Here is a 17,500-nt window from a genome sequence, read left to right on the forward strand (position 1 = left end):
GAACGTTGCCTACTCCAAGGCTTACAGACCTTGGCCTACTCGACGACGCACGGCCCTTTAGTGGGATCGATTCGAATTGAATATAAAATTTAGGCCTTATATTTGGGGCACCTACGAAGTACAGGCTCACACAATTACAAAATTACCTTTCCTCTTTAATCTTATCATTACATTTTATATAGTTTGGTTAACTGAGGATACGTGTATATTTTTTAATTGATCAGTTGTCCATTCATTTCAATGAAATTTCTGTGTATGCAATTTCTAACATCTTGGTGCCCACTTATTTTCTTATTGGTTTCTCTAAAACCACCACTCTACTGAAGTCCATTGATGTAAAATACAATTAAAAAAAAAGGATCACATGAAGATTGGGGACCCCAACACTCGCTGGGGTCGCTTATCTTCAGGTGGAAAAAAATGGGGTCTTTTTTCTTCAGGTGAAGAATTTAAATTTAAGAATGGGACTAACAAGCTAACTAACCACTTTATAGGTTAATTATTATTAGTGTAACGACATGAGTGAGACTAACCAATAAAAGTGCTACAAACTTATTTAGAAGGTAGCAAATAGATTCGACCCATGACAATAAAGCCTTTTCTGACTTCTTGTCAGGCGAAGTCTTTTTGGATCAGTCTGGGGACAATATCTTGTTAGTGATCTTGTGTTCCACTCGTATCAAATTCTTATTATTTTTTCCTTTTCCTACCATAGGATTTTAGGTAAATGCAACACGTAACTACAAATCCCTTTCGTTATTACAAATGTAAATAGTTCATCATGTTTTTTAACTTGTATTTGCTTATGCATTTGAAATTTTTGTCTTATGGTCCATTGAAAATATCACTATATTTACAATAATTACTGAACAAAAATACTAGTTAAAAATTACATATTACTTAAGAGAATTTTCGCGAGTAGAATACCATTGGTGGTTTCTAGATTATACTGAATCCATATCTTTGCAAATTACATAATAGACTCAAAGTCTAAGGGAAATTATGAACCAAAACGAGTGTCTCCAAAGCTTTTAGAAAAATCATGTAAGAAATTTTTTTATTATAATCATATCCTGTGTAGTACTTACTGGAGACCCGATTTTACATCTATGCACAGCAAGTATATTTTTGATAGAAAAACATCAGTGTTATATTTTATTCAACTAACATCACAGTCATTAATACGGAAATCCTTGCAAACGTGACCAGATTGTGCACAATCGTGGCTAAGGTACCAGTCAGTGCAATAATGGACAGATTTAAAAATGCCTTCTCTCTAGCTAATATTTGCTTTATGTTTCTCCTAGTTAAAACACTCAGCAGAATGCAATCACATTTTTATTGAACACTTTTGAAAGGATCTCCCGATGACGTCACCATCTCAATCAATATTGAGCTTCCTGAAGGATCCTTCGATGCCAAAGAGATCAGCAGTTGTTTTGGGCTTTCCAGGACGCTTCGACTCATCGACTCCGTACTTCTCATCTTCCAGGAGCCAGTCGCGTCGAGCGTCGACCCTTTTCAGCCAATAGTCTGGAAGAGGAAAGTGTCTGGTAAGTTGATGCAACTATTGGATACGCCACTGCCTGGCGATCTGCTTGATTAGGGTTCGAGTCCCGCTCAAGCTCGATAGTTTCTTCTATTGTCTGCAACCTCACCATCTTTGTGAGCTAAGGAGAGGGGAGTTGGGGGAGCCTATAGGCCTACCAGCTGATTTATCAGCAGCCATTGCCTGGTCTTCCCTGGTCCTAGCTTGGGTGGAAAGGGGGGCTTGGGCGCTGATCATAAGCTTATATGGTTAGTCTCTAGGGTATTGTCCTGCTAGCTAGGGAACTGTCACTTTCAGTCCCTTGCCTCTACCATTCATGAGCGACATTTAAACCTTAAGCCTTAATTGCTAAATTCTAATAGGGAATTTGATATATCATCAAAATCAGAGTAGCTGCACTAACGTTTGAAAGGTTTACTCATTACTGCAAGCAATAAAATTAATGAGAGCTTTAAAGATCTTTTGATGATATGAATATTCTATAAGGTTTATATATTCTTGAATTGCATACCAAATACGCGAATTGTAACAAGTGCTTTTTTATTTAAATTCTTTTTGTCATTTCCTATATACTCATTACATGAAAATTAATTATTTGAAATGTTCACAGATGTCTCACTTTTTTTTCCTGTAATCATATAAGATAACATATCACATGACCATCGTTTGTCAATAGTTCCAATCATCTGATTTTACTAGTTGTTATATTAACCTCTGTCGGTAATTGTCAACCATAACTCTTTCACATAACAATAGAGGTATTCAGGTGATAGTCTTAAAAAATAAGTAATCATTATTTTCTTTCTGTTTTTAAGATATAATGGTTTGGAGAGGCAAGGAATGGACAATAAGTAGACATGGTCAATTCTACAGGGTCTATTTGCCAGATTCCCAACATTTCGTACGATTATTCTTCATCAAAAAGTAGATTTATGTAAGTGGCCCAGTTAAGCTAACATATGTGAAGAACTACCAACATAGTTCTTCTGCGAAACACGAGATTTATTTACTTTCGAATAACATCATATTCTGCATTTGGACGAAAGGAATTAGTCATCTTTTGTTTATATTATAGTTATTCGTTTGATTACATAACTCTAGTTCAAAAGGAAGAAAGTTCGCATTTTTTAAAATCTTCTTGACACCAGCATAGATGTCATGGTACCATTAAGAATACGTTGGTCACTGAGGCACGATCCTTGATCACGTATCGGCCGAAATCCTTATTAATAACAGTTCTTTTGTATGTTTTCCGTAACTATGAATAAGTATCGTCATGGTATTTACATGCCCGGGGATTTCATATACATCTAAAGATGCATCTAATGCCGGAAAAACTTCGATGCGAGGGTTTTGCGTATGAATCTTATTCATCTAATTTTTCACAAAAGGAAAGATATTTCACAATGATAAAGACAGTAAAAATCTATACTTATCACAATTACCTTTGATTTCTTCAATGGTGCCATTAGTGCCACCATACTCAACAGGAAGGCATTCCTTTGGAACTTGCTTATAGAGGCTTTCTAGATCACTTCCATGAATATGAACCTGTTGAGGATAGAAACGGTGTTTTCAACTATGAATCTAGAAAGTACAGGCTTATAATTCATTGCCATTCTTTAGTAAGACATATAAGGCAATAAGAAATCCCGAAATCAAGTCGGAGAAATTTTAAGTTCACAAGTTATATGCTCTTTAACTAAAGATGATTCTACCATATTCAGTATGCTATCTACTCAATGGTAACATGAAATGTGTACTGGATAAATAATATAATTCCAAAGACAATAAAAGAAGAATATTCTAACTTTATCAATATTGTTCTTGAGTCTGTTATTAAATGCTGTAATGCACGTACTGTAGAAATCATCATGAGATTTTTTGAAATTTTGGAAATTGTCAATGTTAATCATTCTTAGTAATCACAAGTAAATATGACTACAAAATACCATCGAAAACAAATATGTTAATAAATACTACTGTGTTGACGGTTGACTGACGGACCTCTTACCTCATTATGGATATCCAATGTTTAATATCTGTGATGAAGAGGCCTTTTCACTTTAACAAATACGATTTCTATAAAGTTATTGCATATTTCACTTTTTCAATTTCTTACCGTAAGATGACGAGACTCGATACGAATTCAAGTGAAATCTATAATTACCCTCTTTTTCATCTTCTCTTTCATAAACGACTTGAAGATATTGAAGACGGTGTCAAAGGCCGCAGGTGTATTGATGTAATTCAGACCCTTTGGTCTCATTGGGTAGCCCTCCTGTATTGTATCATAGGTAATTACATACAGTTAATAAATCATACAATATTCAATAATAAATCATTATTATTCCATATAACACGTAATACAGCTGTTTAAAGTACATTAGATATTTCAGTATTTCACTTTCCATATTTCACTTTTTATCAAGTTATAGGGAATACAAATATCAGAAAACCAGATTTTACTTTTGAACTATAGAGATATGTTCAATCTAGATTATATAATGCAGCTTCACACACTTCATAATTACTCATTGCTTCTTACGTTCTGATACTAATGAAGAGAAATGGCGCTCTTCAGGGATTTGGTAATTCATGTACATATCATGGGGATAATAATAAATAGTTATGCTCAAACTCCATTTTAGAAGACCTAGCTATTACTTATAGTTTTATCAGAGACCATAAGACCTAGCTATTACTTATAGTTTTATCAGAGACCATAAGACCTAGCTATTACTTAGTTTTATCAGAGACCATAAGACCTAGCTATTACTTATAGTTTTATCAGAGACCATAAGACCTAGCTACTACTTATAGTTTTATCAGAGACCATAAGACCTAGCTACTACTTATAGTTTTATCAGAGACCATAAGACCTAGCTACTACTTGTAGTTTTATCAGAGACCATAAGACCTAGCTACTACTTATAGTTTTATCAGAGACCATGTTTTAATCTGATCACAGGTTAGGAGAGACATATTCTAGATATGACTAAAGAATGACAAAATCATTTTCGTATGGTAATTCTAAGATAGGAAACTTAGTTTTCATAAACTCTGTAGTATACCGTACTCTCATTATGATTTTAATTTCATATCCCGTTCTACATAAACAAATTAGAGAAAACTATGTTCTTTAATTAGATTTTTATTACATTTACTAATATTCAATATATTTTATGAAATAACTCGCGTTAAATAATCTTGTAATAAACTTAATTACCCATGTACAGTTAGACACAGGAGTTCATGTCACACCTCAGTCCGAAGAAGGGTTGTGGTGACTAAACGTCCCTGACTGGTGAACACCAGTCTAGGGTTCGAGTCCCGCTCAAACTCGTTAGTTCCTTTGTTTGCTGCAATCTCACCATCCTTATGAGCTAAGGATGGGAGGTTTGGGGGAGCATATAGGTCTATCTGCTGAGTCATCAGCAGCCATTGCCTGGCCCTCCTTGTTCCTGGCTTGGGTGGAGAGGGGGCTTGGGCGCTGATCATAGGTAAATAAGGTCAGTCTCTAGGTCCCCAGGGCATTGACCTGCTTGCTAGGGAAATATCACTGTCCCTTTCCTTTCTCATTCATGAGCAGCCTTTAAACCGTTAAGTACACCCTGTAACATCAGGGTGTAGGAAGAGGTGGCAGAGGTGGTGGGTATGGCTGGGTGTACTTTCTCAGAGTTGTACCAGGAATTCCCGTGTGCAACTGTACATCTAATTTCCCTGAATGAAATGTTACCCATGATTTACAAACCGATGATTGATCGCTATGCACATCTCAAGTAAATTCATAGCACCATTATTTTAGTACCATATTAAAGACAGTAGAAATTATCAATAATTGAAGAGAGAGAGAGAGAGAGAGAGAGGAGAGAGAGAGAGAGAGAGAGAGAGAGAGAGAGAGAGAGAGAGAGAGAGAGAGAGAGAGAGAGTACCATTATTTAGTACTATATTAAACAGTAAAAATTATTAATTGGAGAGAGAGAGAGAGAGAGAGAGAGAGAGAGAGAGAGAGAGAGAGAGAGAGAGAGAGAGAGTTCTAGCTGATATCTTTTAATTAAAATTTATCAGTTTAACATGTCGTGGAAAGGTTGCAAAATCTAGAATACGAGAACAGATTTTAAATTGTAAACCTTGCCTCAAAGGTTACAGATCTTAGGTTTCATTTTCATGGGTAAATGGAATTTCCTGAAATAAATAAACGAATGGAGCATTTAATTCATTAAAAAAAAAAACTCACTTGTATCTAATAAGTATTTAAGTAAAAGAACTGCGGAAATAGATATCCCACTTAAATATTAATGGCTTTTAATGTAGATGATGATGATCTTGTATTTTGGAGTTTTTAGAGTTCTCTTGCTTGAGGGTACACCCGGGCACGTTGTTCCATCTTATTTCTCTTCCTCTTGTTTTTTTTTTTGACGTTTTTATAGTTTATATATGAAAGATCTAATTTAATTTTGTTACTGTTCTTTAAATAATTTATTCTGATGGTTTTTTACTTCTCCTGTAGTTTATTTATTTCCATGTTTCCTTTCCTCACTGGAATATTTTTCCCTATTGGAGCCCTTAACATCTTGCTTTTCCAACTAAGGTTATAGCTTAGCTTGTACTAGTAATAATAATAATAATAATAATAATAATAATAATAATAATAATAATAATAGTTAATCCCTGCAAGTTTCATTACTCCAAGATTAAAATTGTGGCCAGAAAGCTGTTAACAAACAAACACTCAAAAAGGGGAGAAAACATAACCTTTCCAATTTCGTTGGCGGATGTAATAATAATTACTACTACAACAACAACAACAACAACAACAACAACAACAACAACAATAATAATAATAATAATAATAATAATAATAATAATAGAGTAGATAATGAAGAGGAATCCTAAGAGCGACGAACGATAGTCTCAGATTTATTTCTCCTGAACTGCTTTTATTCGAAAGTAGAGGGATACGAGTCTACGTCAAATTGTAAAATTTAGTGGTTAAAGATTGAGGGTATTGTTTTAAGCATACGCATGAAGGATTTAGGAAGAAATTCCATAAGACTCAACCAAATGCAAATGCGATTGCATATCAATTTGTGGCAATAATATAGTGATATATCAACAGAGGGATGAAAATGTCAAGGTATAAAAATGTGCTTAGTGAATTGGCAGACTTGTTCATGAGAGAAGTTAGTCAATATGTCTTTGATTGGGACAGTATCAGTCTTCAGGGAATGATTACCAAAGGACATAAGTTACTTAGAAGCTAATGAGACAGGCATAGAAGGATGTCAGAATTTCATTACAGGTAACCAGAAATTCAATGAAAAGCACTGAAACTTGCCAAAGGACTGCCTGCAATTTAAAAACAAACAAACAACACCCACTGATACAAAAGTGGAAAGAATCAATAAAGATAACCGCTATCACGATTCATGAGGAAGTCGGCACAGTCACATTGTAAGACTACACTGAAAACGAAAAATGATACTTTCAGACGAAGCTGAAATATCTGTTGTGTTATGTGCATGCAGATCAGAAGATCAGATAATAAGGGACCATAATCTATCAGTTAGTGAACTATTTGCAGCATATGAGAAACTAACAATACCATGGGACACTGATTAAAAAAGACGAAGTTCGAAAACAAACCATCTCGAGATTCAGAAACTAAGAAAGTGAAACTTCAAAAATTTCTACACGGGAAGGGATATAAGTAAAATCCAATGGAATCAGATGATCGATCTGAGAAAAGGGTTATTTTTATCAATTGCTTTCAGTTGAACTACCATTGTTATCAATTATCTTAAGAGGACTAAGAAAAGTGTGTTTCACTGACTAATGCATATAAAGCTAACTGGAAGTGACAAGATTACCCACAAAAATAGTAAGTCATAGAGGTCAAATCACTTATTGAAGATCTACAGTTAAAGCGAAGGAGGAAATAAGTTAACTGTAATCCTGAATATGTTAAAATGAAAGGTAGGGTGGTAAAATACAAAGTTATATTGAATGCAAGAGTAAAATGTGATAATCTGATACTGGAGAACTGCTCAGGATTACTAAAATTGAGTTAAATGGTAAATGAGAAAGCTCCGCGTCATGTCCAAAACAAAAGTTCCTATTGTGAAATAAAGAACAAAGTTAAAAGCTCCTTTACATTACAAAAGGAAGAGGTAAACGATTCTGTCCAAAGTTAAGTCGAAGGTTACAAAGAATTGAGGATAAATGGCAGAAGAAAAGACCTCAATAACTTTACCAAAACAAAGGAAAACGAATAAGTCAAAATTTTTGCAAAGGCAAGGCTGAGGATAGAATGGGGTTATAATTTATACAAAAATTACCTAGACTAAGGTGACAAAAAATCCCCAAAGCCTTACTAGACACCACTGAAGGGAAATGGAAAGCCCCACTGGGTAGTGGCCTTGTACCAGTCTTCCACTGTCTTAGGCTAGAGTTCTATTGCTTAAGGGCACACTAATGCACACTATTCTGTTTTCTTATTTCCTTTCCTCACTGGACTAACTTCCCTGTAGGAGCCCTGGGACTTATCCTACTTTTCCAACTAGGGTCGTAGCTTAGCTGGTAATAATAATAATAATAATAATAATAATAATAATAATAATAATAAAAATAAAAATAATAATAATAATAATAATAATAATAATAACTGAAGGAAGAACTGTCTAATGGCAACGAAACCATTCAGATGAATATTGAAAGTCAGGGTAACAATAACAGATGAATCAAGGTTACTGAAATAAAAGCCGACTGACAGTCGAATGAAGATAATGTGCAGAATATAGGGACAAGGTAAGTATTAATAAGATGTTTATCAAAAGATAATGCATCTGTAAAAAAAAAGAAAAAAAAAGTCAAATGGTTAAATAATAATGTCAAGATTCTCTGAAACCTAAAGATATTAAAAATCTCTAAAGAATCTATTTACATCTTTAAAGATTCCAATAGAAGAAGACTCGCCCTTTATCTTGAATATATGAATATAAAAAAAAACTTTAAAACAAAAATCTCAACCTTGAAAAACAATGAAAAATAGAAAAAAAGACTATTGACCTGGGTCAAAACCGAGACCATTTTGATCTTTTGAGGTGTCATTTGCGCAGCATGTTGGAAGGATAACTCCCCAGCATCCAGAACCAATTCGACTCCTCTTATGATCAAAGAGTCGTCCTCTTCCAAGAGGAGGTCGAAAAGAATCAAAACTGCCCTGGCCATGTCATCAAAGGAGGTAGTTCTGGGATCACGGTGACCTGGACGACCTAAGATGAGTTGACGCTGGTTTTCTTTCACTCGTGGAATAGGGAGTGCGACCCTGAATATTTAAGGAGGCTTAGTGCTAATTAGTAAGGGATTATCATAGAATTGGGGTAATATTAAAACTAGGCCTTACTGGGAACAATACAGATGTTGCACATGATCTGAGTTGCGCTTTAAAGATTTCCGAGTCTTTCTTTAAAGTTATATGTATATATATATATATATATATATATATATATATATATATATATATATATATATGTGTGTGTGTGTGTGTGTAAATTTATCATTATACAGTATATGGGAAATGGGTTTCCTGTCTATCTATGTATATATATATATATATACACATATATATATATATATATATATATATATATATATATATATATACATATATATATATAGGGAAAGGGGTTCCCTGTCTATCTATCTATTTATCTATCAATATATCTATATATCTATATCTATATCTATATATATATATATATATATATATATATATATATATATATATATATATATATATGAAGAATAACACTATAGGCAAGAAATTCAAATATCCTGAAAGCGTGATAGACAATGTATTGAAAGAGAGCAAAGATTAAATCTTGCAGTAATAATAGCAGAGAAAAGCGATAACTTATATCATCATACAGCAAGAGCATAAAAAAATATTCCCCATTTATTGAAATATCTTGTGTGAACGTAACATTTAAGAACCATGATACAAAGAAAGCGCATGTAAAGTATTCTTCTGACTACAGTAATAGAAGCATTTGCAGTAATTTAACTGTAATATAAATTTTAAAGCCATTTAACAATCCGCAACTACAGGAAAAGAGGCTGGAGGGAAACTAGAAGCTCACATTTGCCTTTGCAGACCTAGAGTATATGATAAAATCCAAGGAGAAATGCTGTTTTTGGTGCTTGAGGAAGAAGAAAGTTCCAAAGAAATTGGTTAGAATGGGGATGAAGGGGAAAAAAAGGACAAGAGTAGGGAAACGAAAACCTAAAACAAAAATCTTCGAAGGTAGTAAACAAAAATCTTTGAAGGTAATGTTGAATTACACTAGGGTTCAGCAATAAGCCCGTATTTATTTGTATCGGTCATGGCTGTTTCAAGTAGAGACCAGAAATGATGAGTTGTGGGAGTTGCTATATGCAGATGATTTGATGATTACTACCGAAAATGAGGAGGAATTACAGTTTATTATCATTATTATTTGCTAAGCTACAACCCTAGTTGGAAAAGCCTGATGCTATAAGCCCAAGGGCCCCAACAGGGAAACTAGCATAGTGAGGAAAGGAAACAAGGGCGAAAAAAACTATATGAGAAGAAATAACAATCAAAATAAAATATTTTAAGAACAGTGGTAGAGTGGCAGGAGGCTTTGGATAGAGGTGGGTTGAAGCCTTTAGTGTAAATGTGGATAGGACTGAGGTTATGTCGAGCAGTAAGGAAGGAACAAGATAGCCATACATGAAAGTAGAGGCTCAGTTATAAAACAGGTGGATCAATTTAGATACTTGGGTTCTACTATAGGCCGGGAGGTAGGATGTGGGACTGGAGTTAACATCAGGATAAAAGCAGACTCGGGAATGTGGAGGGAGGTAGCAGGTATGGTATGTGATTAGAAAACGCCAATCAGGCTAAAAGTCGAGATCTATAGCACAGTAATGGGACCAGTGTTGATATATCGATTGGAAACCAGGGCTCTAAAACGAAAAAAGGAAGCAAAGGTTGAGAGAACAAAGATGAGAATGCCGAGCGGTTTATGAAAATATCACTGCTTAAAAGGTTGGAAAATGATGAAATAAGAAGAATGGCAGGTATAGTAAAGATTACAGAGGCCATAAGAGTGTCACGACTGAGATGGTGTGGGCACGTGTTGAGGATGGATGGTGGGGAGGGAGAGAGGTTAGCTTGAAAGGAATCTCTTAGGGAGAGGAAGATAGAGAGGGAAGAAGAGAATTAGATTGCGAGATAAGGTGAAGGAAGATATGAAGAGAAGAGGTTTGATGGAAGATGATGGCTTTGATAGAAGGCATTGGAGAGGGCACATCAGGCAACCGACCCCTTAATGTAAGGATAACGGTGGGAAAGAAGAGATAATTTTTTTTCAATATCTTAAGATTAACAGCACTACTGGTCATTTCAAATAAACTTTCAAAATAAGAGCTACATACAAATAACAGCAAGGAACTTCCATACTAGCTTTTGTATTCAAAGATATTGGGGGTACCAAAAAAAAAAAAAAAAAAAAAAAGTTTGAAAGCATTAGGCTGGGTAGAATACAAAACTTTTAAAGCTTTAGAAAAAATATGATTAGAAATTTATTCACTGCGATTAAAGCTTCAACAATTTAGTTCTTGTTAAATCTTGCATCATGCGTTATGGTTAAAGGTACACAGTAAATTTTGCAAAGAATTAGCATCAATAATTCATGTATGAACCCTTACACTGTATCCAAACGATGAGCGTACAGAAGGTGGTAAAAGGTTTAGAAGAGAATACAAGCATTATTGTACCCGAATCAAGAGAGCAGCAAACAATAAATCTTTTAGTGATTATTTGTCATTAGAATATTGGAGTCATGGAACCATAGCTTGCTATTATTATTATTATTATTATTATTATTATTATTATTATTATTATTATTATCATTATTATCATTATTGTTATACAATTTACAACATAATTTTGTACTACAATAAAGTGTCACCTTCCAAATATGGTGTCATATATATATATATATATATATATATATATATATATATATATATATATATATATATATATACATATATATATATATATATATATATATATATATATATATATATATATATATATATATATATGTACATGATATATATATATATGTGTGTGTGTGTGTATGCATGTATCATATAGGTATATATATGTGTGTGTGTGTGTGTGTGTGTGTGTGTGTGTGTGTGTGTGTGTGTGTGTGCGCGCGCGTGTGTATGTGTTTGTACACGTCTTTGTGTTTTTGGCGGATTATTTACATCCACATACTAACACTTTATTCTTAGATTCTTACTTTATAGAGTCACGACCTTGTAGGTTTGTCATGTATGAATACCCGAACAGCATCAGAACTCTAGATTTAGAATACGATGGCTTCCAAAATCTAGCCTTCCTAATTTACCCAACAATTCAGCATTATTAGGATACGTGTAGGCTAATAACTACCGATGCTCTCTAACCTGCATGACAATGGCAGCTTTCTTGATGACCGTTAGACTGAGCTGCGACGCATGTGCTAAAGTCATGGTTCCAGAATCCATGAGGACATCGATCCCCGTGATGATAGCGGCTTCGTCCTCTTCGATGAGGAGATCGCACATTAGCAAGATGGCTTTGGCAGCATCGTCCATGGTAGACGAGTAGGGATCTCTGATCGAAGGGCGGCCTAGGACGATGAGGGCCTGAGAGGGCTCGATTCTTGGCAATGGGAGGAATATCCTGATAGGAGTTGGGGTTATAGATTGGTTTTAATGGTAACGATGGGGGTTTTAGTTTTTAGTTAAGGCAATTTATCAAGACCAGCTATAAAATTTCATAAGAAAGATTTGTTATTAGGATAAGGTGAAAGACGGAACACGAGACAAGTAAAAGAAGTTGAACTGTTTAAATAGGAAAATAACTAAGGAAAGATATGAGAAGGCACACAAAAGGAATGTATGTGAGCGTCACTATTATCAACTACTCCCTTCCTCCAGTGCAGGCTATAACTTAGCCAATACAATGAACTACATCTTAGCCAATACGATGCATTACAACTTAGCCATTACTATAAGTTAAAACTTAGCCAATACAATGAACTACATCTTAGCCAATACGATGAATTACAACTTAGCCAATGTGACCAATTACAATTTAGCCAATCCGATGAATTACAGATTAGCCAATACGATGCATTACAACTTAGCCATTACTATAAGTTAAAACTTAGCCAATACAATGAACTACATCTTAGCCAATACGATGAATTACAACTTAGCCAATGTGACCAATTACAATTTAGCCAATCCGATGAATTACAGATTAGCCAATACGATGCATTACAACTTAGCCATTACTATAAGTTAAAACTTAGCCAATACAATGAACTACATCTTAGCCAATACGATGAATTACAACTTAGCCAATGTGACCAATTACAATTTAGCCAATCCGATGAATTACAGATTAGCCAATACGATGCATTACAACTTAGCCATTACTATAAGTTAAAACTTAGCCAATACAATGAACTACATCTTAGCCAATACGATGAATTACAACTTAGCCAATGTGACCAATTACAATTTAGCCAATCCGATGAATTACAGATTAGCCAATACGATGCATTACAACTTAGCCATTACTATAAGTTAAAACTTAGCCAATACAATGAACTACATCTTAGCCAATACGATGAATTACAACTTAGCCAATGTGACCAATTACAATTTAGCCAATCCGATGAATTACAGATTAGCCAATACGATGCATTACAACTTAGCCATTACTATAAGTTAAAACTTAGCCAATACAATGAACTACATCTTAGCCAATACGATGAATTACAACTTAGCCAATGTGACCAATTACAATTTAGCCAATCCGATGAATTACAGATTAGCCAATACGATGCATTACAACTTAGCCATTATTATAAGTTAAAACTTAGCCAATACAATGAACTACATCTTAGCCAATACGATGAATTACAACTTAGCCAATGTGACCAATTACAATTTAGCCAATCCGATGAATTACAAATTAGCCAATACGATGAATTACAACTTAGCCGATATGAACAATTACAATTTAGCCAATCCGATGAATTACAACTTAGCCAATACTGTAAGTTAAAACTTAGCCAATACAATGAACTACATCTTAGCCAATACGATGAATTACAACTCAGCCAATGTGACCAATTACAATTTAGCCAATCCGATGAATTACAAATTAGCCAATACGATGCATTACAACTTAGCCAATACTACAAGTTAAAACTTAGCCAATACAATGAATTACAAATTAGCCAATACGATGAATTACAACTTAGCCAATGTGACCAATTACAATTTAGCCAATCCGATGAATTACAGATTAGCCAATACGATGCATTACAACTTAGCCATTACTATAAGTTAAAACTTAGCCAATACAATGAACTACATCTTAGCCAATACGATGAATTACAACTCAGCCAATGTGACCAATTACAATTTAGCCAATCCGATGAATTACAAATTAGCCAATACGATGCATTACAACTTAGCCAATACTACAAGTTAAAACTTAGCCAATACAATGAATTACAAATTAGCCAATACGATGAATTACAACTTAGCTAATGTGACCAATTACAATTTAGCCAATCCGATGAATTACAGATTAGCCAATACGATGCATTACAACTTAGCCATTATTATAAGTTAAAACTTAGCCAATACAATGAACTACAAATTAGCCAATACGATGAATTACAACTCAGCCAATGTGACCAATTACAATTTAGCCAATCCGATGAATTACAAATTAGCCAATACGATGCATTACAACTTAGCCAATACTACAAGTTAAAACTTAGCCAATACAATGAATTACAAATTAGCCAATACGATGAATTACAACTTAGCCAATGTGACCAATTACAATTTAGCCAATCCGATGAATTACAGATTAGCCAATACGATGCATTACAACTTAGCCATTACTATAAGTTAAAACTTAGCCAATACAATGAACTACATCTTAGCCAATACGATGAATTACAACTCAGCCAATGTGACCAATTACAATTTAGCCAATCCGATGAATTACAAATTAGCCAATACGATGCATTACAACTTAGCCAATACTACAAGTTAAAACTTAGCCAATACAATGAATTACAAATTAGCCAATACGATGAATTACAACTTAGCCAATGTGACCAATTACAATTTAGCCAATCCGATGAATTACAGATTAGCCAATACGATGCATTACAACTTAGCCATTACTATAAGTTAAAACTTAGCCAATACAATGAACTACATCTTAGCCAATACGATGAATTACAACTCAGCCAATGTGACCAATTACAATTTAGCCAATCCGATGAATTACAAATTAGCCAATACGATGCATTACAACTTAGCCAATACTACAAGTTAAAACTTAACCAATACAATGAACTATAACTTAGCCAATACAATGAACTATAACTTAGCCAATACTTCAAGTTAAAACCTAGCCAATACACTGAACTATAACTTAGCCAATACTACAAGTTAAAACTTAGGAAATACAATGAACTATAACTTAGCCAATACTATCTACAAGTTAAAACTTAGCCAATACAATTAACTATAACAGTCAATACTACAAGTTAAAACTTAGCCAATACAATGAACTATAACTTAGCCAATACTTCAAGTTAAAACTTAGCCAATACAATGAACTAAAACTTGGCCAATACTACAAGTTAAAACTTAGCCAATACAATGAACTAAAACTTGACCAATACTAAAAGTTAAAACTTAGCCAATACAATGAACTACTTGGTCAATACTACAAATTAAAACTTAGCCAATACAATGGTCATACATTATTATCAATGAACACGCAGTGGAATCAAGAATTTTAAAGACAGTTTTCCATAGACAGAAATACCCCTATGAAATATATATATATATATATATATATATATATATATATATATATATATATATATATATATATATATATATATACACACATATATATATACATATATATATATATATATATATATATATATATATATATATATATATATATATAAATGATAAAAAACTTTCGCAAGTAATATTCAATTTCATGTAATAAATAACAATTAACAAAACGCAAGACCGAATTCATTTGTCTATTGAAAATAAATAGATAAATAAATAGTGTTTTTAAGTCCTCAACACGCCATGATAATGGGCTAGTAATGGGGAACAGCATTACTGTGAAATTCGGAAAAATGGTAAAAATTATATATATGTATAATAAACAAATGAATAAATATTAATATTGATGAACAAATTGTCCGAAACGTTGTAATAAAGGTGATTGGATGAAGAGGATGTTTCGATTTGTGCTTGCACTACAGTTCCTCATTAAACTGCGTTTCTCCTCCAAGAATTACAGAACTACCATTTTAAGAAGATATGGACAGGAACCACTACGAGGCGTAAGAAGATGGGAAAAAAGACTTCAGAGATGGGAGAAAAATAATAATAATAATAATAATAATAATAATAATAATAATAATAATAATAATAATAATAATAATATCTTTGAAAGTAACTAACTGAATGTGAGACCAGGGATTACCTCAAAAATTCGTTTAATAGTTTATATATGACAAATATATTTTAATGTTACTGATCTTAAAACATTTTGTTTTCTAATTCATTACTTGTATATAGTATATATAAGAATATATACTATTTACATGATTAGTTCACCAAATGTTCAGCTGGGCTCCACAAGGCACTGGAAGAGTTGGAAGACTCAGGGCTACACGATTGAGGACTATGAAGCGTGAAGTAGGAGATGATGAATGGAGAAGTATTGAATTAAAAGCTCAAGAGAGAGACGACTGGTGAAATCTAACCGAGGCCCTTTGTGTCAATATTCGTGGGAGGAGATGATGATGATGATGATGATGATATATTTATGATTTTGTTATTTCCTTTCCTCAATGGGTTACTGGGTAATACAGTAGTAACGTGTTCGCGTAGCATTCGATCCCCACCCAGGACCGTGAGTTTAAGCTGTTTACTGGGGAGGGCACTACTATGGTTGGCCACCACAGTGGGGGTTTGGGCTTACCCGGCAAACGTTCTGGTGAGCAACTATTCAGATAAAACTGGAACTGAAACCAGACACCTTTAACCTTTACTTCCCCTTTGGAATCCTTGGGCTGGGGTTGTAGCTTGGGTGACAGTAATAATAATAATAATAATAATAATAATAATCCAGTCAACTAAGAAAAACATAATCTAAATGACACGTTAAGCATCACCAACTCTCTTAAGAGAATAGTGCCATGAACAAGTCGAAAAAAATGGCAGTTTTTCTCACATATGTAAACCTCTTGTTAGAATAAAGTTAATAAAAAAAAAATATTTGTGAGCATGTAACCATTTACATACACACCTTTATATATATACTTTTAACTCCTGACTAGTCTCTTGATACTCCTTCAGAAGACTGATTTATCAAGCAAGGTTTCTTTACATTCTATATGGTACAGTAAACATTAGAACATAATTAGAGAGATTTATAGAACAATAGGGCACTCCAAAACCAGCTACCAGGGCTGTTCCCAGGGTATTCTCGGAGGAGTTCACCCTTCATTAGCCACGTACCAGGAGGGGCCATTTCAGATGACACGTACATTTGTTTAGGCTTCCAAAGCAATTCCTTTATCTTGATTGGGTTAGCATGTATGTATGTTCGTACGTTTACTGTACCTTAACGTGGTGAAAGGGTTTGAGTACCGCCATGATCAACAAAGCTCTACTATAGTCAATTTCTTTTCATGGGGCGCATTTGCACTGACTCGCAGCGGTGCCCTTTTAGCTCGGAAAAGTTTCCTGATCGCTGTGGTTAGAATTATCTTGTCCAACCAATCA

General features: G+C 33.9%; 1 protein-coding gene across 10 annotated transcripts in view; it reads right to left on the minus strand.

Annotated features, from left to right (window-relative positions):
• Positions 1-1,142: 1,142 nt before the first annotated feature.
• LOC137618191 (retinol-binding protein pinta-like) overlaps positions 1,143-17,500 on the minus strand; it is a 154,071-nt gene continuing 137,713 nt past the window's right edge. For 8 of the 10 annotated variants that reach the window (XM_068348273.1, XM_068348272.1, XM_068348269.1 and 5 more), the window contains exons 5-7: positions 3,720-3,830; positions 2,995-3,100; positions 1,143-1,533 (exon numbers count right to left, since the gene is read on the minus strand). In XM_068348273.1, the coding sequence (XP_068204374.1) occupies positions 1,382-1,533; positions 2,995-3,100; positions 3,720-3,830 (369 nt within the window). In that variant the 3' untranslated portion in view covers positions 1,143-1,381. Of the gene's footprint in view, positions 1,534-2,994; positions 3,101-3,719; positions 3,831-8,620; positions 8,880-12,058; positions 12,318-17,500 lie in introns of all 10 variants that reach the window. The other 2 variants (XM_068348267.1, XM_068348271.1) reach the window with 2 other exon arrangements.

Source organism: Palaemon carinicauda, chromosome 24 (genome assembly GCF_036898095.1).
Source record: "Palaemon carinicauda isolate YSFRI2023 chromosome 24, ASM3689809v2, whole genome shotgun sequence".
Taxonomy (NCBI): domain Eukaryota; kingdom Metazoa; phylum Arthropoda; class Malacostraca; order Decapoda; family Palaemonidae; genus Palaemon; species Palaemon carinicauda.